At 37.4% G+C, this 22,380-nt stretch overlaps 1 protein-coding gene and 1 pseudogene across 2 annotated transcripts in view; one reads left to right on the top strand and one right to left on the bottom strand.

Moving 5' to 3' along the window:
• Positions 1–22,380, top strand: part of SOS2 (SOS Ras/Rho guanine nucleotide exchange factor 2) — a 98,306-nt gene that overhangs the window by 7,209 nt on the left and 68,717 nt on the right. For both annotated transcript variants that reach the window (XM_090270844.1, XM_090270843.1), the window contains exon 2: positions 20,856–20,981. In XM_090270844.1, the coding sequence (XP_090126970.1) occupies positions 20,856–20,981 (126 nt within the window). The remainder of the gene's footprint in view (positions 1–20,855; positions 20,982–22,380) is intronic.
• Positions 14,815–15,193, bottom strand: LOC150016732 (ubiquitin-ribosomal protein eL40 fusion protein pseudogene; annotated as a pseudogene).

Raw genomic sequence — 22,380 nt, 5'->3', positions numbered from 1 at the left:
TGTAGAGTTCAAGACACTGGTGATCAGGACGCTCACAGAAATGATTGAGTGTGGCCACAAAATAAAAAAAGTGAAGTTTATACAAAGTGAAATAAAGAAAAACATACAGGGAACCAACAGTGATAGGGAGGAAGGTGGGATTTAAATCAACGATTTGGAACAAAAAGAAGAAATTAACATTCACCCAGAGCAGAAAGAAGAAACAAGTGTTGAAAAAAACTAGGAGAGGCTTAGGAACCTCTGGGACAACTTTGAATGTACCAACATCTGAATCATAGGGTTGCCTGAAGGAGAAGAGGAACAGCAAGAAATTGAAAACTTGTTTGAAAAAATAATAAAGGAAAACTTTCCTATTTTGGTGAAGAAAATGAACGTACAAGTTCAGGAAGTACAGAGAGTCCCAAACAGGCTTGATCCAAAGAGGACCACATCAAGATATATCATAATTAAAATGCTAAAGGGTAAAGATAGAGAATCTTAAAAGCAACAAGAGAAAAGCAGAGAGTTACCTACAAAGGAGTTTCCATAAGACTGTCAGATGATTTCTTAAAAGAAACTTTGCAGGCAAGAAGGGACTGGCAAGAAGCATTCAATGTGATGAAAGGCAGGGACCTATAACCAGGGTTACTCTATCCAGCAAAGCTATCATTTAGAATGGAAGGGCAAATAAAGTGCTTCCCAGACGTGATAAAGCTAAAGGAGTTCATCATCATGAAGCCATTATTATATGAAATGTTAAAGGGACTTACTTAAGAAAAAGAAGATTAAAACTATGAACATTAAAATGACAACAAACTCACAACTATCAACAACTGAATCTAAAAAATAAAAATAAAAACAAACTAAGCAGAACAACCAGAACAGGAACAGAATCATAGGCATGGGGATCATTTGGAGGCTTATCAGCTGGGAGGGGGAAGAGGGATATAAGGGGAAATAGTGCAGGGATCAACAAGCATAATTGGTAGGAACAAAATAGATAGGGGGATATTAAGACTAGTAGTATAGGAAAGGGTGAAGCCAAAGAACTAACATGCACAACCCATGGACATGAACTAAGTGGGGGGATTGTTGGAGGGAAGGGGGGTAGTACTGAACAGAGGGTGGCAAAGGGAAAAAATTGGGACAACTAACAACATAATCAATAAAATATACTTAAAGATTTTGATGTGAGCTTTACTATTATCTCTTCCAAGTTTTCACTACCTCCGTTTTCTTGTCATATCACTTTGTAAATTCAAATACTACATCTTACTTACATAGCACTTAGAAGCATTTAACAGTTGATCTCTTCTTCCTTGAAGTACTTTCCTTATTTGGTTTCCAGGACACCAAACTCTGCTGGTTTTCTCCCTCTCTGGCTATTCCTTCTAGGTCTTCTTCTTTGTCGACCTTCCTCATCTCTCTAACTGCATCATCATAACCTCTCCAGAGCTTAGATTATGGACTTCTGTATCTACTTACAGCTGTTTCTTGGATATCTCATCAGGCCTCATTGCTTCACCTATAATCAGTATCTGATGATTTCCATTTCATACTTTTGGCTCAACCCTTCTGGAGCTTGGATATCAACTTCTTTCTTGATACAGCTGCATAGATGTATGATAGGCATCTCAACCTATACTGAACTCCTCTTCCCACCAAACCTTGCTCCTTTTATAGTATTTCCCATTTCAGTAAAAGGCTACTCCATCATTCTAGTTGCTCAAAATAAAATCTTGAGTTATTCTTGAATCTTATCTTTCAAAACCCAAATCGAACCTGTCAGCAAATTCTTTTAGCGCTACTTTACACTATAGCTATATTCAGTCACCATTTCTTACTATTCCACTTCTACTGCCTAGGACCAAGTCATCACCAGTCTCCTGAAGTATTAAGGTAGCCTGTTAGCCAGTCTCCTCTCTTCTACCTTTGCCCCATTCAGTGTTTTCTCAGCACAGTAGAGGTAAATGAGATCATGTAATTCCTTGTCAGTGCTTCTCAGAACAAGTAAAAAGTCCTTTCAGTGGCCTTCTTGGCCCTCTACAGCCTGGTACTGCCTTCTTCTCCCTTTTACCTCATGACCTCATTTATTACTATCCTTTTTTTTCTCTTTCTTTCTTTGCTTTACTCCTACTCCACACTGGCTTCCTTATACCTACAATACAGATAAATACACTAACAATTTGATACTCACCATTCATCCTTTTAAAATATACATAACAAAGTGCTTTTTTAACAGTTGGAAATTTTACATTGTGTTTTTTTCCTGTGAACTTTTCATTTAATTTCTCTGACATAATTGTATTCTAATATAATATTTTTGTGTTTAAAAGTCTTTGATTGATCCTTCTTTTATATTTATAGTTTTGCAACAACAAAAAATTCAATTAAATTTAAAAAAATTTCCCTAATGACTATAAAGCTTTGACATCTTTCTTTTGGGTTGAATTATTAGTAGGATGTAGTTGATCAAAAAAACATAAATGTCATGAATTTTGAAAAATAATCATAAAACTTTATTGAAAATGCTTTATTCAGTGTCATCTATGTAGCTGTTTGCATTTTGTTTAAATTAGTTCATGTTTTATGGGTGAAGATTACCTATTGCTAGAATGAGATAGAATCAGGCAATATTCAGCATCAATTCTACTCCTGTTTTCCATTTCTGCAGATGTAATCCCTGAGAACTTTTGTTACCATAAAAAAATTAAAGCAATCAAACTCATTTTTAAAACTTTCTTCAAATTATATGCCAAAATTTATATTGTGAAATATCAAAAAATTATTTTTAATGATCTATCAGTCAGCAACTGAGTTAGGTTCTCCTTCAGTTTTGTTTAAGCCTTTGAGTGCCAACATTGCTGTGAGCAATGCTGACAAATTTTCCCAAAAGTGCCAGCATCACTCCCAGTGACTCTTTTTTCGATGGCTATAAATGTAAATAACAGTGGAATAATTCCTATTTTATGTTTTGTTCTTTTTTTTTGTACCTCAGGTTATATGTTGATATAATTTTTTCTCATGTTGATCCAAATTTCGAATTACGGCACTCAAAGGGTTAAAGCAGAAAGTTGGAAACCACCTGACTTGCAAAATGATTTTTACCCAAGTCTTTAGAGTTATTCACTTTTTCTTCCTTTTTTTTTAAATCGTCACCTGAGGATATGTTTATTTTTAAAGTCTTTAAAAAAAAAAAAGATTTTATTCATTTATTTTTAGAGAGAGGGGTAGGGAGGGAGAAAAAGAGGGTGAGAAACATCAATGTGTGGTTGCCTGTTGCATGCCCCCAAACAGGGACCTGGCCCGCAACCCAGACATGTGCCCTGATTGGGAATTGAAGCTGCAACCCTTTGGTTCTCAGGCTGCCACTCAATCCACTGAGCCACACCAGCCAGGACCCGAGGATATGTTTATTGATTTGAGAGAGAGAGAGAGAGAGAGACAAAAAAATTGATCATTTGCCTCCTGTACAGTCCTGACTGGGCATTAAACCTGCAACTTAAGTATATGTCCTGACCGTGAATCCTCTTGTGTGAAGGACAACGTTTCAACTGAGCCACTTGGCCAGGGCCAGAGTTACTCGCTTTTTCATTTTCTAGTTTTTCTAGGGCTTGTTAAATGGCTGATAATTATAAATGTTACTTTTTTACTTTTTTTTATTTAGAGGTACTTTGTTTAGTCCAATATATCCAAGAAAGATGGGGAAATAAAACAATATTAACTTCACCACACCTTAGCCATGGCAGTATTTATTGATAAAATATATTTTACCTTATCATATCCTTTAAATATATTTTCATTGAAGCCTTGGAGCTGCAGATCAAGCTTATTGTATTAGTTTTCTGTTGCTGCATAACAAATTATCAAAACCTTAGTGGCTTAGTGCAACACATTTATTTTCTCACAGTTTCTATAAGTTGGAAGCCCAGGCAGCCTAGCTGGGTTCTCTGCTTAGGGTCTCACAAGGATGGAATCAAAATTTTGTCTGGGGCTGCAGTCTCATCTGAGGCTTGCTGTCCTCTTTCATGCTTATGTGGTTATTGGCAGGATTGATTTACTTGAAATTGCATGTCTCAGTCCTCAGTTCCTACAGGCTATCACCATTTCCTGCCACGTGACTCTCGCTTTAACTGTCATTTTGCTTCTTCCAGGCCAACAGGAATGCATCTGCTGTTGTTTCTTGTCTCACACTTCTAGATCCTTTTTAAAGGACTCACCTGATTTAGGTCAGGCCCTCTTAGCATAATCTCCCTTTTGATTAACTCAAATTCAGCTGATTAGGGAACCTTTGTCACTTTTGTAATAAAGGTAACCTGATCACAGGAGTGATATTCCATTATATTCATAGGTGCTGCCCTCACTCAAGGGGTGGAAATCTTGAGGGCCACCTTAGAATTCTGTCTACCACATTCATTTTATGGAAGACATCCACCTCATGACCTAATTGTCAAGATCAGTTTTAATTGTCAAGTCAACCAGCCTAATCATATTTATCTTCTTTCAGACAAAATCTGGCCTAATTTTTCAGTTCAAATGGATGTATTAATACATGCCACATGCCAGCTATCGCACTTCTGAAATCTAATTGTAAGATAGAAAGATAAGATATGAAAACTTGCTTTGAATTTTTCCTCCTGAATGAAATAAGATAATGTTGCCTTTAGTATTTCTTAAAGATGCTTTCTTTTCTTTGCTCTCATGAGCTTTTCCCCTTTGTAGGACACATTTTTTGACAATAGGCAAAGGCAGTAATTTTCAGCCTTTTCCATCTCATGGCCCATATTAATTACTAAAATTCTGTGGCTCACCAAAAAATACATTATGTTTTTTTGCCGATCTGACAAAAAATAGGTATAATTTTGATTCAGCCATGCCAGATGGTTATTATTGTGTTGGCTGTTGTCATTTTTTAATTTGTCAGTCTATGGGAAAAGAGGTCAGTGCCCCTGACTAAATAGTCAGGTATTGCATGTTTTAAAAATTATTTAGGCACACTAGTATGCTTCTTGCATCACACAGTGGAAAATTGCTGGGCTAGGGGATGGAAGAAGTAAGGTACTTTTAAATGGAAAAATGTTTATGATTCTCTCTGCACCCCAGGGCAACACACAATAGTGAGATTTAGGATAAGTAAGGCATTTGCCTTTCTTCAGTAAAGTGGGAGGAGGGCATTGTGAAGGACAACCTTCATTACTCCATGTGCAGGCACCTTGTCAGGCAGATCTTTAAGAAAGGGTACACATGGTAGTTTGATAATATGCTAAAGAACATGGGTATTTGGCCAAAGAAGTCTTAAACTGTAAGATTCATGTGAGGAAGAAGGGAGGAGACATGTAAACCAGTTCAAAGCTTCTATTGGGGAGGTCTAAGTAGGCAGTCTGAGTTGGAGTGACTGCAGCAGTTAATCCTGGGAAACAGAATTGTCAGAGTCCGGGCAAGGATAATGACCTGACCGCAGGCTAAAACAATTGATTCTTGCAAAACTGGAAAAGGAGGTTTCCGAGAACACAGGACTCCAGGCATAAATGCAGGCCACATAACAGAGAGTGGTAGTTTCAAGAACACACAGGACACCTGGCATGACCGCAGGCAACAGTTTCCGAGAACACAGTGACCACTGGCTATAGCCTGTCTTGCAAGGACTGACGCAGGTGGCTGGTCACGGGACAGGCAAAATGATGATCTCTGGCTGTTTTTATTGCTTTTACTGGTGAGAGGGGGATATGGTCTGACTTCCAGAGCGAGGAGTGGTTGTAGAGCTGTCCCTATATTCCTTCTTGGAATTTATTTATTTCTTTATTTTATTGCACCCCAGGGCAACACAGGAGTCTTACACTTTGACTGAATAAAACCTATTAGTAATAGTAATATTTTCCCAGTTCAGGGAAAAAAGCTAATATTAATTTTATTTTCAATTTTATTTTTTCTTCATAAGTTTTTCTTAAGTTTGTGGTCCCTGCTGCAGCTTACTTGCTAGTGAGTAGTGGAACATTGTAAAATACATGAACAAGAGATAGAGAGGTTTTACAGGGAAAACAACTTATGGTTACTTTTTGTTTTCTTACAGACATGGGTCTATAGTTTAAAATTTTATAGTCATTTATACTAACATAACCGTGCTTACTATGATGAAATGTAAGTATCTTAATATTTCACGTTCTGCTAGAGCACTGTGACTTCTAAATGCTCTGCCACTGGAACAAGTTGGGAACCATTGACCTGACCTGTACTTTTGTGGCTTTGCAGGATAGTGGCCTACCTGTATGGGAAGGCACTTACAGATTACATGTCATTTCATACCAATCAAGGAAAATTTTAATGAGAAATATTTTAGCTTTAGCTGATAGACTTTTCTACATGTTTTGATTATTTTATGGTAAGCCCTTACCTAATAATATTAAGCTAAATAGAATGAGATTCCTGGCCTGTAACTTAATCTCATTTTAATAAACCTACAGTATATTGAAAACCTTTCAATAAAGCATCTAATTAAGAGCACTGAATCTAAGTGAGAAGTGAATATTAATAAGTGGGAGTGGGGGAACACAGAATGGGAATCTACTCATTTATAATATTTTATGAGATAACCGAGTCTCCAGGTACATATCTAGTGAAATAAAAACAAATATTACGAAGTGCTTAATTTTTCCCAGTCTCCAGTTTTCAGCCAGGCCAAGAAATCTGTTTGCTACTATGAATTTATTTATTTAGCAAGTGTTTACTGAGTGCTTCCTTTGTGCACCACATAGCAGATACAAGGTTACTTGTGTGTTAGAAAAAAGGGGTGAGCAAATAGGAAGAGACATAAAACATAAGAAATGATTCCCAACCTTAGTGAGTTTGTAGCATATAACTGTGGTCTTAATTCTCGATTATATCTCTTGATTAGAAGACTGCTACCTTAGATTATATTTTTATATTATTTTAACAACTTTATTGGGAATATAACTGACATACAATAAACTGCACATATTTAAAGCATACATTTTAAGTTTTATGTATATATACATCAGTGAAACTGTCACAATAAAGATAGTGAGTATATCCTTCAGCACCAAAAGTTTCCTCATAACTGATTTTTACTCCCTTTCCTCCCCACTCCTCATCTCCAAGCAATCACTGATTTGCTTACTAGCACTATAGATTGCACTTTCTAGAGTTGTGTAATAGTGGAATCATCCAGTATATACTCTTATTTTGTCTGGCATCTTTCACTCAACATAATTATTTTCAGATTCATTCATGCTGTTGCATATATCAACAGGTCATTCCTTTTTATTGTTAGCAGTATTCCATTGTGTATTTATAGCCCAGTTTGTTTATCCATTCACCTGTTGATGTGCATTTGGTTTTCAGATCTTGACTGTTACAAATAAAGCTGTTGTAAACATTTGTATACAAGTATTTGGGTGACCATATATTTCCTTTCCTTTTGGATAATGACCAAAGAGTGGCTGACCCAAATAGTAGGTGTATATTTTAACTATCAAACTGTTTTCAATTCAAACTGTTGTACAGCTTTATGTTCCCATCAGCAATAAGAGAATTCCAGTTCTTCTGCCAACACTTGGTACTTAATTTAATTTTAGCTACTCTAGTAGATGTGTACTGGTATCTTGTGGTGGTTTTATTTTGCATTTCCCTGATGATTAATAATGTTGAGCATCTTTTATGTTCTTATTGTAGTTGTGTTCAGATCTTTTGCCCACTTTTGTTGAGTAATTTTTTTCTTATTGTTGAGTTTTGAGAGTTCTTTGTCTGAATGCAAGTCCTTTATCAGATATATGTTCTATAAGGATTTTCTTCTAGTCTATAACTTTTCTTTTTATTTTAATATTATTTTTGAAGAGCAAGTTTTAAATTTTTATGAAGTTTATCTATTTGCTTTTGTAGAGACTCTGCCTTTAGTGTCATATCTAAGAAATCTTTAGTTAATCAAGGGTTACAAACTTTTTGTCCTACTTTTTCTTCCAGGAGTTTCGTAGTTCTAGGTTTTATGTTTTGATTTATGATACATTTGAATTAATTTTTATATATGATGAGAATTTTGAATATGTTATGTCTGTATTTGCATATGGGTATCTGGTTATTCTACCACCATTTATTTAAAAAGGCTAGCCTTTCTCCTTTGCTAAAGGCCCTTGAGCCTTTATCAAAATCATTTGTTTATATATTATTTTATTTTGGGGTTCTCTGTTCCATTTACATCAGTCCCACAAATGTTTTGATTATGGTAGCTTTATAAAAATTCTTGAAAACAGGTAGTTTTAGCTCTCCAACTTAGTTCTTTTTCAGAGTTGTTTTGGTTATTCTAGGACCTTTGTATTCCCATAAATCTGCATATCAATTTCTACAAAAAAAAGCTGCTGGAATTTTGATTAGGACTGTTCAGTTTATAGATCATTTCTGAGGAATTGACATGTTAACAATATTGAGTCTTCTATAAAGTATATAGTTTCATTTATTTAGATCTTTTAAATTTTCTATCAGCAATATTTTATAGCTAATAGTTTGTATCTTTAGTATAGAATTTTTCTTCTTTTTTTGTCTTTTCTCAAGAATGCTTTGACTAGTCAAGGTTCTTTGTATTTCTCTATACATTTTAGGATTAGCCTGTCAATTCTATTTTTAAAATCTTGTTTCTTTTTAAATTGAATTTTAACTCTTTCATAACAAACAAAACTTCCAGTATTCTTAACATTTGCAGCCTTGCAGAAATCATGGCAATGGAATGAAGAATTTGGCATAAATAAATGTCACACTGTGTAGCCAAAGAGATTTATTTCTACATTGTGCCAGAAATTCAAATGTTAGTTGATGAAACAAATACACTGGCAGGAATTTTTATTTGATTATAAATATCAAGAACTTAAAAATATAAATTAGGAAATAATATTCTGAAATTTGTCAAATCTAATGTTTCTTGGGGTAAAAATCTAAAGTTTAATACTTTTTTATGTGTCTATGCCTGGGACTATAGTATTATGACTCTTTTGTTTACAGTGTATGTATAAGGAAATACCTCTGGCAATTTGAAAACATGATGTAACTGAAATACAGGTCTGGTACATTAATCTCCTATTAAAGACTGAAAATTATTTTAATTGCTCTTTTTATGACTAGTCCTTCAGAAAAATACAATAAGTGAGTTTGTTCTAATGTGGTAGTTTTATGTTAACTGTATCTTAAGGTGCTAAGATAGTAAATACTGTCGAAGTGCAAAGTATAATTATCTTTTATTGTCATATTGATGTCCTATTGGTATTTTTTAATATGCTTTATTGATTATGCTGTTACAGTTGTCCCAGTTTCTTTTCCCTTTGTACCCCTCCACCCAGGAACCCCGCCTCCCTTCAGTTGTCCCCCCCTGTTAGTCCATGCCCATTGGTTGTGCATATAGTTCTTCTCAACATCTTCCTGTCTACTCCACTCCCTCCTACTATGCTTCTTAATTCCTGCACCATCTCCCTCCCTTTCCCTACTTCCCCCTCCCTGCTGACCTTCCCCCAATATGTTCCCCATACCTATAATTTTTTTCCCACTCTCGTTGCCTACTTAATTTGCCTTTGTTTCGATTCCCTAGCTTCTGTTGTTGGTTGTTGAGATACAGTTTTCATTTTAATGTTCATAGTTTTGATCCTCTTTCTCCTAAACAAGTCCCTTTAACATTTCATATAACAGTGGTTTGGATCTGATGAACTCCTTCAGTTTTACTTTGTCCTGGGAGCACTATTCTGAATGACAGCTCCGCTGAATAGAGTAATAGTGGTTGTAGGTTTTGCTTTTCACTACTTTGAATACTTCTTTCCAGTCCCTTCCTGCCTGCAGAGTTTCTTTTGGGAAATCAGCTGATAGTCTAATTGGGACCCATTTGTACGTAATTCTCTTCTTGTCTCTTGCTGCTTTTAAGATTCTCTCTTTATCCTTAATTTTTGACATTTTGATTATAATGTGTCTTGGTGTGGTTCTCCCTGGGTCCAGTTTTTTTGGAACTTTCTGTGCTTCCTGGACCTGTAAGTCTATTTCCTTCCCCAAGTTAGGGAAGTTCTGCCTCATTACTTTTTCAGATAATTTTTCAATTTCTAGTTTTGCTTCGCCTTCTGGCAACCCTATGATTCGGATGTTGGCCCGCTTGTAGCTGTCCCATAGGTTTCTGAGCCTCTCCTCATTTTCCTCACTTTTCACTTCCTCTTTCTGCACTGGTTGACTGTTTATTCCTTCCCTGTGTTCTGATTTGTTGATTTGATCCCTGGTTTTCTTTCCCTAACCACTTGTTTTGTATGTGTTTTTGTTCATTTCAGCAGAACTAGCCTTCATTTCTTCCCCATCTTGTTTAAGATCTGCTGTTTGGTCTGTAAGCATTCTTATAGCCAAAGCTCTGAACTGTTCCTCAGAAAGATTTCCTATCTGATGCTTCGTTAGATCAGATATTTGCTGTATGGTCAGCTGCGTTACTGGGGTCTCTATCTTGATCTCTGCCATCCTTTGCTTCCTGGGTGGGGCTGTCACACCTCCTACGCTATAAGGGGGCAGAGCACCGTGCTGCCTCATGCACTCGTCACTACCGGACAACCCTTCTCACCATGCTGTGGTGTTTTGTGTGGGGGCGGGGGTCCAAGATGGATTCTTGCTGTTTACTCTCCACTGAGAGACCGGGAGCTTTTTCCTCCGTCCCCACCCACTTTGGCCTTCACAGTTCGAGGCAATGGGGGTCTGCCTTCCCCAGTGTTGGAATCACAAGCTGATGGGTCTGGTCTGCAGCCGGGGGTGCTCCCCAGATGTTTCTCACCTCTTTTTAAATATGGGTGTCTGTGCTAACCGCCGTCCCGCCACCAGCACAGCTTAACCTTTCCGCTCCGGCTTCGCCCCTCCTACCCGTCCAGACGAGCACCGCTTGTTTATAACTTCATACGTTGGACTTCCATGTAGCTTTATTTTCTGGAACTACTGGTCGTTTCTGGTTTTGCGGTAGTTATAGTCCTTCTTAGTTGTGGAGGGAGATGGAATGTTTCAGTCTAGGCCTCCATCTTGGCTGGAAGTCTGTCCTATTGGTATTTATGGGTGAGAATTTAACATTGTATATTTATTTTTATGAATTTTCATATTTGCAATTATTTTAAAACATGTGGCATAAGAAACTTTAATGCTCAGTGTTGAAGTTCCTTTGCAGGTTATTTACTACAATCATAATCACAGATTTAAAAAAATCCAGCCCAATTAGATATTATCTTAATTCTCATGCACATTTTCACTGAGTAGGGCCCTTGACTTTTATGGAAGGGTGTTAGAAGGAATAACCCTTTTTTATATAAAAAAAGAAAATCTTTTATGATGCTGACCTAATAAGAATATATAGTAAATGTAGTTGTTTTCTTTTTTCTTTTGTCATGTTAATGTTCAAGATGTAAGAGGAAATATTTATTTCCCCCAAATCTACTTTGAATTTATAAGAAAACATACTATAAAGCCTGACTTTTTGGATGTTGGTCCTATATGAATTTCTAACTGCCTTACTTAAATTCTTCTTATCCAAAATTCTTTTAAAAACAGCTTTTACTTATTCTCTCAAGTTTCATCTGTCCTTTCCCAGTTCCTCTCTTCAAATTCTGTTTCTTTATAAATCAGTTTGTATTTTGTCAAAATTATTTATGCAAGTAAAGATAACTAGCTCTGTAAGGCTTGTTATGAAAAAAGTACCATCTATTCACAAAATTTTCTGCTTTCTACAATCACTTTTATTTTTCGCAGTGATTTGTTTCAGTATTCCATATCTCTAAGGACAAAAAGTGCTTACATTGCTACTTCTTGATTTTTGTGTTGTGTACATTATCTGTTGATTTTCCAGCATGGAAGATAAGGATTTAATACACATATGCATTTCTTTTTCCAACCTTACATAAATATATCCTGCCCCCTCCCTAACTCCATGGTTATATCTTAATTTTGGTTGGATCAGTATTCAAAGTTTACATTATTATGACTGCAAATACTATTTTTTAATTAAGCAAGTTTTATTTTCTCCTTCACCTTTGGTGTTTACTGGAATTAATGTCATGTTTTCTTGTTTGTGTAGTTTTCTATGCACTTATTAATTCAAGCTCAAACTCTACCAGTTATTTCAATATCCTCTCAAGATTTTTAGATCAATCAGGTACTCTTCTCAATTTCATCTCCTTGAGACATGTTCTCCGAGAGCCTTGTGATCTGGTCCAATTTGGACTGGTGATCATTTTGCCTGTTGTACAGCTCTCCTAATTTCTCTTCATCCTGGGTGTTCCTTTGGCCTTTCTTCTGTATTGGTTCCTTTGTTTCCCTTACCCCATATTTTCCTTTCTTGATTTATATTCTTGTTTTAGTGTGGAACAAACTATAGAAGCTTGATCAGAAAGGGTACATGGGGAATAAAATTTTTTATCTTGTTTTGTCTAAGCATGTCTTCATTTAACTAACAGTTGATTAATGATTGATAGCTTGTTAGCATCTAGGTTGGAAATCATTGCCTTCTAGCTTCTAGTGTTACTGTTGAAGTCTGGAGCTAGTCTAATGTTACTTCTTTGTATATGACCCACTTCCTCCCTTATCCTAAACTTGGAGGATTTTCTCTTTGTCTACAGTGTTCTAACATTTTAATTTAATTCATTGAGCTGGGGACTAGGAGAGCTCTTTTGACATTGATAACATTGCCCCTTAATTTTCTGTTTGCTGGGTTATTCTTTAACCTTTAAAAACCTTATCTATGGTGAAAGGTAACACACAAACAGAAAATATGTAAAACGTAAATATATAATTTGAAGTAACACCTATTTAACCATCACCCAGGTTAGAAAACAGCACATTGTCAGCACCTTCCTTAATAGAACTCTCCAGAAGGTAACCACTTTTATGGTGACCACTGTCTTGCTTTTCTTTATAGTTTTGCCATCTAAGTATGTATCCCTAAACACTAATTTAATTTTTTCTTATCTTGAACTTTGTGAACGGAATCCCTTTTTATCTGGCTTCTTTCTGCCAACATTATTTTGAAGATATATCCACATTTTATGTAGCTGTAGTTACCTTTTTTTTACCTTTTTTTCCTCTATATATATTTCATTGTATGGGTATGTCACAATTTCTTCTACTCTAGATAGATCTTTGAGTTTATTTATAGTTTGGGAGCATTACTAATAATGTTACTTATGAGCTCTCTTATATATGTCTTCTGGTGAACATGTGCTTATTTCTTTAGAAGAGTGCTGTTCAATGGATATCTAATGTAAGCCACATATATAATCAAAATTTTTCTCATAACCACATTTTAAAAGTTAGAAGAAACAGATGAAATTAATTTTAATAATTTAACCCAGGAGATCTAGTTATTTCAACTTGAAATCAATTTAAAAATTATCATTTTTAATGCTAAATCTTTGACAACTAATATGTATTTTTTATAGATCATCTCACTTCAATGGAGCTACATTTCAGGTGCTCAATAGCCACCATGTGATTGGTGTTTATTATACTGGACTGCATAGATAGCTCTTTACATATCCAGTAGATAGTGGCAAAGTTTTATAAAGTGATTGAACTATTTTGCACACTGGGGCAATATATGAGCATTCCCATTGTTCCACATAATCACCAGCACTTACTATTCTATCAGATTTATTAATTTTGTTGTCTTGTGAGCAGGTAATAGTTCTATTGTGGTTTAACTTGCTTTTTTCTGATTACTAAAGAGCTAGAACACTTTTCATGTTTGTAGGCCATTTGCATTTCTTCTTTTTGTGACATGCTAGTTTAAGTATATTTTTGTCCTTTTTTAAAATTGGGATTTTTATTTTATTCCTATTGACATATTTAGGGGTTATATATGTATGTTCTGGATATGAACTCTCTTGTGTCACATAGGTTTTCTCCAACTCTATAACTTGCTTTTTCACTTTCTTAAAGGTGTCTTTTGATGAACATAGGTTTTAAATTTTAATGTAATTAAGTTTATCAGTCATTTCCTTTATGGATAGTAATTTCTGTGTCTTGTTTAGGAAATCCTTTCCTATCTTGAGGTCATGGATGGAGGTATTGTCTTGTTTTATATTGTAAGAACTTTATTAGGTCTATTTATTTAACAGGCCCAAAATGCAGCTAGAATTGATTTTTATTTAAAGTGTGAATAGGAGTTGAGGTTCATTCTTCTCCATATGAGTATCCAGTTGTTTGCTGTTCATTCACTTCCCCCACCTTCCAACAACACCCACCACCAACAACGCTCTGTAGTGCCACCTTTGTTCTATTACTTATAGACTTGTTAGTGTATTCTTTCTTCTGTTCCATTTATTTGTCTGTTACTACTATTATTATTATTATTATTATTATTATTATTATCCTCACCTGAGGACATGCTTAGAGTTGGAAGAGAAGGGGGAGAGAGACATTGACATGAGAGAAACATGGATGGGTTTGCCCCTTGCATCAACCCTGCTGGGGAATTCAACCCCGGACCCTTTGGTTCACCGGAGGATGCTCCAACCAACTGAGCCACACCAGCCAGGGCTGTTTGTCTGTTATTATGCCAGTATCACATTCTTTATTACTATAGCTTTGTAATAAACCCCAGTAACAATTGGAGGAAGTATTTGTATGTAGTTTAAGAACATGTGACTGATTTTCTTAACCTTTTGCATTTCCATATACGTTTTGGCATTATCTTGTCAATTTCAGCAAAATAACCTCTTTTGTCTTGTTTTGTTTATTTTTCCCCAGTAAATGAAAGGAAAACTTTATTGAGGCCCCAAGGTCGTGGGGTTCAGGCAGAAGGCTGCCCTATGGACCCAAGGAGGTGGTGGAGGGGCCTTATTTAACCTTCCTGGGGTGCAGGTTGTTGGTGTGACGGAGTGCAGCTGTTGACAACGGGGAGGGGTGCAAGTGGGCAGAACACCTGAGATAGAACATCCTGTTGCAGATGTACTTCCAGGCGAGTTGGCGGAGGGAGGGCTCGATGATGCCATCCTGCAGACGAAGCACTGAGTGCAGGGTGGACTCCTTCTGAATGTTGTAGTCTGAGAGAATGTGGCCATACTCTAGCTGTTTGCCTGCAAAAATCAGATGTTCCTGGTCAGGCAAGATGCCCCTACTTGTCTTGGGTTTTAGCTTTGATGATCTCAGTGGTGTCACTGGACTCAACCTCAAGGGTGATGGACTTGCCAGTCAGGGTCTTCACAAAGATCTGCATCTCTGTATCTGCAGGGGAGTCTACTCTGACACCTCATTGAGAAGAAAGAGTACCTGTTTGGTTCATCTATCAAACCAGTATTACAAGAAATGTTAAATGGAAAAGAAGATAAAAATGTGAATAATAACTGGCAATAACTATATATCTATCAACAATTACTTTAAATATTAATAGGTTAAATGCTCCAATCAGACATAGAGTAGCCAGAGTAGCCAAATGGATAACAAAACAAGACCCTTAAATATGCTGCCTACAAGAGACTCACTTCAGATCAAAAGACACACAGAAAGTAAAGGAATGGAAAAAACTACCTCATGAAAATGGAAACAAAACAGTACAAAAAAAAGCTAGGGGAAAAATATTAATACCAGACAAAAGAGACTTTAAAACAAAGACTATAATAAGAGACAACGGCCCAGCAATTCCACTTCCTGGTATTTATCTGAAGAAACCCAACATTCTGTACAATAGCCAAGATATGGAAGCAACCTAAGTGTTCCTCACTAGATGAATGGATAAAGAAGTGGGGCATATATACAATGAAATATATTCAGCCATTAAAAATAAGTAAATAAATCTTGCCATCGACAACAACGTGGATGTACAGACCTACAGGTTAATTGTGCAGTGAAGTATGAAAGACAAATGCCATATGATCTCACTTAATATGTGGAATCTAGGGGACTTCCGGCCAAGATGGAGGCTTAGACGGACACGCTAGGTCTCCCTCTACAACTAGAGAGGAATACAACTACTTCAAAACAAAGGATAACTAGAAATTCCAGAAAATAAAACTACACGGAAGCCCAACATATGAAGTTATAAACCAGCGGTGCCATTTGGGCAGGTAAGAGTTAAAGAGGGCAGCGCTGTTTGCGGTCAGCGGCGGGGCGGCGAAAAAGCCCGGCGGCAGTCAAGCCCCTGGCAGTGCGCGACCCCAGCGCTGGGGAAAGCAGCCACCGCATCGCCTTGAACAGTGAGGCCCAGGGGGGCGGGAGGACGGATCCCGGTCTCCTAGCTGAATAACTGTGTGAATCCATCTTGGACCCCCGCCCCCAAAGAAAGCACCACAGGGCTGCGAAATAGGACAGGCGCCGGTCGCTGACTTGTGACGCGTACACAGGCACTGCCCCCTACAGCCGGCCCAAGAAAACAAAAAGCATCTGTCAAAATGAGGCAGACAACTATAGAAATCCCGGTGACACAGCTCACCAGGCAACAGATAGAGAACCTGACAGATGAACAGATAAGAAACCTGTCAGAGGCTCAGTTCTGGGCCATTGTTATCAGGTGGCTTACAGAATTCACAAAAGAGCAGGAAAAAGATAAGAAAGAAGTGAAAAACATTCATAACGAAAGGAACAAAACCACAGACGAGACAGATGGTGAGGAAAAAAAATCCAGAGTTCATTTCAACAAACTGGAATATGGAGAAGGAACAAGCAGTCAACCAATGCAGCGAGAGGAAATGGGAAGCAACAATGAGAGGATCAGAAACCTCTGGGACAGCTATAAAAGGCCCAACATAAGAATCATTGGTTTGCCAGAGAGTGAGGAAGATGAACTAGAACTTGAAAAATTGAGTGAAAATATAATAAAGGAGAACTTCCCAGACTTGGGGAAGGGAATAGACTTGCAGGTCCAGGAAGCAAGGAGAGTTCCCAAGAGACTGGACCCAGGGAGAACCACTCCAAGACACATAATCAAAATGTCAAAAATTAAAGATAAAGAGAGAGTCTTAAAAGCAGCAAGAGAGAAGAAAAGAATTATGTACAAAGGGGTCCCAATTAGACTATCAGCTGACTTCTCAAGGGAGACCCTACAGGCAAGAAGGGACTGGCAAGAAATATTCAAAGTAATGAAAATCCAAAACCTACAACCACGAATACTCTATCCAGCGAAACTGTCATTCAGAATAGAAGGACAGAGAAAGTGTTTCCAGGACAAAATAAAACTGAAAGAGTTCATTAGATCCAAACCACTGTTATATGAGATGTTAAAGGGACTGGTTTAAAAAACAGAAGCTAGGGAGATGAAACAAAGGCAAACTAAACAGGCAACGAGAGTGGAAAAGGAACTGTGGGTACGGGAAGCATATTGGGGGGAGGTCAACAGGGAGGGGGAGTGGGGAGAGGGAGGGAGATGATATAGGAATTGGGGATCATGGTAGGAGGGAATGAAATAGACGGAGAGAGGTTGGGAGGAACTGTATGCACAACTAATGGACATAATCTAAAAGGGGGGGACAACTGGAGGGAGGGGGGCCACCGGGTGGAGGGGAGCAGAGGGAAGGGAAATTGGCACAAATGTAATATTTTAATCAATAAAACACATTAAATCTGAAAAAAAAAATATGTGGAATCTAAAGAACAAAATAGGACTTCCAGCCAAGATGGAGACCTAGACACACATGCTGCGTCTCCCTCCACAACTAAGAAGGAATACAACTACCTCAAAACTAGAGAACCAGAAGTTCCAGAAAATAGAGCTGCATGGAAGTCCAACAAACAAAGATATAAAGAAGAAATACTCATCCAGACAGGTAGGAGGAGTGGAGCTGGGGTGGAGAGGACGCGGTGTGGTGGCAGAGGCAGCGGCAGCAGTGGCAGCAGCAGCAGGCTGACAGAAATCGCAGTCACATGTTTTAAAAAGTAGGGAGAGACATCTGGGGAGCGCTCCCAGCACCTGACCAGACCGCACAAATCACAGTCCCAGTGCCGGGGACAATAAAGCCTCATCGCTTCTGGCTGTGAAAGCCAGTGGGGATTGGGACAGAGGAAGAAACTGCAAGTCTTTCAGTACAGTCTGCTTGTTTAAAGAGCGCCCATGGTCCTAAAACGTCCGCAGACCCATCCACTCTGGGAACGAAAGCCAGGGAAACAGCTAGAGAGGCGCCAGTCCCATACAGAAGTGGAAGAAGTGCCTGGAAAAGGGGCGAGTGCTGAGCAAGTGGCATTGTTCCCTCTCAGACCCCTCCCTTACATACAACGCCAGACATGGTGAAACTGGTTCCCCTGTACTGACGAATACCTAAGGCTCTGCCCCTCACAACATAACAGGTGCTACAGCTCTACCTAAGACACAGCAGCAAACAAACACAGGAGCTTATCAAGAAGAGGAGATGGAGAGGTATGTCCCAAAAGAGGGAACGGATCATGGTTCCAGTGTGAGAACTAAGTGATGAGGAGATAGCCAACCTAACAGACATAGAGTTCAAAACACTGGTGATAAAGATGCTCACAGGCTTGACAGACACTGTATACTTAAGTACAGCAAATGTACAAGGGAAGAAGTGAAGGCTATACTAAATGAAATGAAGGCTATACAAAATGGTGAAGGGAAGGAAACCAGGGTTCAGATCAATGATTTGTAACGTAAAGACAAGAAAGACAGTCAACCAATACAAAATGAGGAAACAAGAATTGAAAAAAATGAGGAGAGGCTTAGGAACTTCTGGGACAACTTTAAACATACCAACATTTGAATCACAGGGGTGCCAGAAGGAGAAGAGGAAGAGCAAGAAATTGAAAGCTTATGTGAAAAAATAATGAAGAAAAACTTCACAAATTTGGCAAAGGAAATAGACCTAGAAGTCCAGGAAGTACAGAGAGTCCCAAACAAGGTAGACACAAGGAGGACCACACCAAGACACATCATAATTAAAATGCCAAAGGTTCAAGATAAAGAGAGAATCTTAAAAGCGGCAAGAGAAAAGCAGAGAGTTACCTACAAAGGGGTGCCTATAAGACTGTCAGCTGATTTCTAAAAAAAAATTTGCAGGTAAGAAGGGACTGGGAAGAAATATTCAATGTGATGAAAAGCAAGAACCTACAACCAAGACTACTCTATCCAGCAAAGCTATCATTTAGAATGGAAGGCAGATAAAGTGCTTCACAGACAAGGTAAAGCTAAAGGAGATCATCATCACTAAGCCATTATTATATGAAATGTCAAAGAGATTTATTTAAGGAAAAGATCAAAACTATGAGCACTAAAATGACAACAAACTCACAACTATCAACAACTGAATCTTAAAAACAAAATCCAACTAAGCAAACCAGAATAGGAACAGAATCGTAGGCATGGGGATCACTTGGAGGGTTATCAGCTGGGAGGGGGGAGGGGGAGAAATGGGGAAATGGTGCAGGGATTAAGAAGCATAATTGGTTGGTAAAAAATAGGGGGATGTTAAGAATAATATAGGAAAGGGTGACGTCAAAGAACTGATATGCACGACCCGTGGACATGAACTAAGGAGGGTGGGATTGATGGAGGGAAGGGGGTACTGGGTAGAGAAGAGCAAAGGGGAAAAAATGGAACTAATGTAACAACATAATCAATAAAATATACTTAAAAAAAAAAGAACAAAATAAATGAACAAGCAGACCAGAAACACTCTAGATACTGAGAAAATTTTGACAGGTGCCAGATTGGAGGGCAGTTGAGGGGATGGGAGAAAAAGGTAACGGGATTAAGAAGTACAAATTGGTAGTTACAGAATAGTCATGGGGATATAAAGTGCAGCATAGGGAATACAGTCAGTTCGTTCGGCAGCCGTCTGTCTCGAGAGACGATGGTGTAGCTTCTTAAGAGTCTATCTGCACCGCCGAGAATGGCTGTGCAGTCCGACTCGGGAGTGACACGGTATCTGTCTCCTCCCGTGTTGAATCGACATCTGGAGTGTCCTCTCCAGTGAAGCTGAAGCTACAGAGCCTGGGCAGGGTGATATGGAGGGTCTGCTGTTGCCCATGCAGCAGACCCCCCCTCTCTTCGCAGCTGAAGGGTCCAAGGGAAAGACCGAGTCAATACAGCTTGGTTTCAGGTGCGCCGCAGGAGTTGCCGGTGTTGACTACAACGTCAAACCGCCTTAGGGACTCCGGCTCTGGATTTTCTGTCAGGGTTTACTCCCTTAGCCTTTCCCCTGAGGAGGTATGCCGCAAGGCAGCGGAGGTTTTTTGGAGTCAGAGTTTTCCTTCTCTGATAGGGAATACAGTCAGTAATATTGTAATAATTACATATGGTGTCAGATGGGTATTAGATTTATCAGGGTGATCACTTCATAAATTATATAAATGTCTAATCACAGGATTGTACATCTGAAACTAATATGTTGTACATCAACTGTAATTGACAAATAAAAAGTTATTAAAGGCCAAATAAAAAAGAGAAATCTAACAACAAAACAGCTCAGCACAGCTATGTGGTGACAATAAGGAAGGAGTGTATACCATTGTAAAAGAAAGTGGACTAGCATCTACTTCATAGAGTAGGTCTATAATTTGTAAAGTAGTATGGTTATTTAGAGATACCTCTGTTGCTGGGATTTCTGACCTAGTGTTCAGGAACTTTTTAGTAGATATATTAGTTAACTTCAGAGTATCTGTAATTCCTCTGAAATTGTATAGAATATTCTATGTGTATATGAGTTTTTTGGTGGTAGGAGAACAATAGATTTTCAGGTGACCAAAAAGGTTAAGAACCACTGCTTGTGGGTCAAGTAAAGTTAGAAAGTCCAACAAATATAGGTATTCTTTTTATTTTTGTGTTTTGTGTTTGTATTTGAGTAACTCATGCTAGTAAATTATTATATATAAGATTCTCTGACTTTTATTTAATCAGTATTGTTTTGCCTGGATGGTAACTAAGAACTTTGTTTTTAAAGGTTCAGGAACAAGTACATCCCAATCTCTCAGCTAATGAAGAATCTCTCTATTATATTGAAGAGCTGATTTTTCAGCTGCTTAATAAATTATGCATGGCCCAACCAAGGACCGTTCAAGATGTGGAGGTAAAAAAACTATTCTGTTATTTCAAAAACTCACCAAACAACTGTACAAATTAATTTAGAATCCAAATATATATCATTGTTAATTATTGTGGAAACTAATGCCAGTGAAATCATATGTGGATTATATGGTCTATTCGTTTTCAACAAACATTAACACAGTTCAATGGGGAAAGGAAAGTTTGTCATAAAAAAAAATGTGCTAGAACAACTGGATAAATGTATGGGGCAAAAAATCCTTGAAACCTGTCTCACACAAAAATTAATTCACAATGGATCATGGTCTTAAGTATAAAAGCTTTAACTATAAATTTTCTAGAAGAAAATGCAGAGTATGTTCATAACCTGAAGTTAAGCAAGTATTTTTTATAGAGGACTCAAAGACAGTAAGTATTAGAGAATAAAATTGATGAGAAAAAAAAAAGTATAAATCACAGACTAGGAGAAAATGTTTGCAATATGTATTTCTTACAAAGAATTTGTATCCAGAATATGTTAAGGACTCCTACAAATAAATAACAAAAAGATACCTTACTTTTATCCCAAATGGGCATAAGTCTTGAACAGACATTTGATAAAAGAAGATCTACTAATGGCCAATAAACTCATGAAAAGGTACTTATGCTCACAAGTCATCAGCGAAATAGAAATTAAAACCACAATGAGATACTATTTCACACCCACTGAAAAGGATGAAATTAAAGATTGATAACACCAAGTGTTGATGAGATTTAGAGCAATTAGAACTGTTTACATTGGTAGTGGGAGTGGAAATTGTATAACTACTTTGGAAAATTCTGGACAGTTGCTTATAAAGTTAAATATATATCTAGCTTATGACCCAGCAATTTTACTCCTAGATATTTAGTCCTAGATAAATGAAAATTCTGTTCACAAAAAAACATATATGAATATCCAAGCAGTTTTATTCATGATAGCCAAAAATTAGAAACAACTCAAATTTCCATCAATAAGAAAATGAGTAAACAAACTGTGGTAGGTTTATAAAATGGAATACTACTCAGTAATAAAATAAAAGAACAAACTATTGATATATACAGTAACATTGCTACAATTCACAGACATTACATAGAACAAAAAGAGCCAGACCGAAGTGAATACATAGTGTATGATACCATTTAGATGAAGTTCAGAAACAGCTAAAATTAATGGTGATAGAAATCAAGATGGTAGGTGGCTGCCTTTGAGGGGTGGAGATTGAGATGATAGAAATATTCTGCATCTTGATTAGTAAAGCATTTTCAAAACTCATTGAGTTGTACACTTCAGATCTGTGCATTTTATTGCATATAAATATTGCCTCAATAAAGAACTAGTATAAATCTTACACACACCACTAAAAGATATGTGTGATGCAGTGCTAAAATATTGTTTTGGTTCA

Source organism: Furipterus horrens, unplaced genomic scaffold (assembly GCF_987537825.1).
Source record: "Furipterus horrens unplaced genomic scaffold, mFurHor1.1.pri manual_scaffold_3, whole genome shotgun sequence".
Taxonomy (NCBI): domain Eukaryota; kingdom Metazoa; phylum Chordata; class Mammalia; order Chiroptera; family Furipteridae; genus Furipterus; species Furipterus horrens.
The sequence above is the reverse complement of the archived record's forward strand: the minus strand, read 5'-3'. Positions and strand labels throughout refer to the sequence as shown.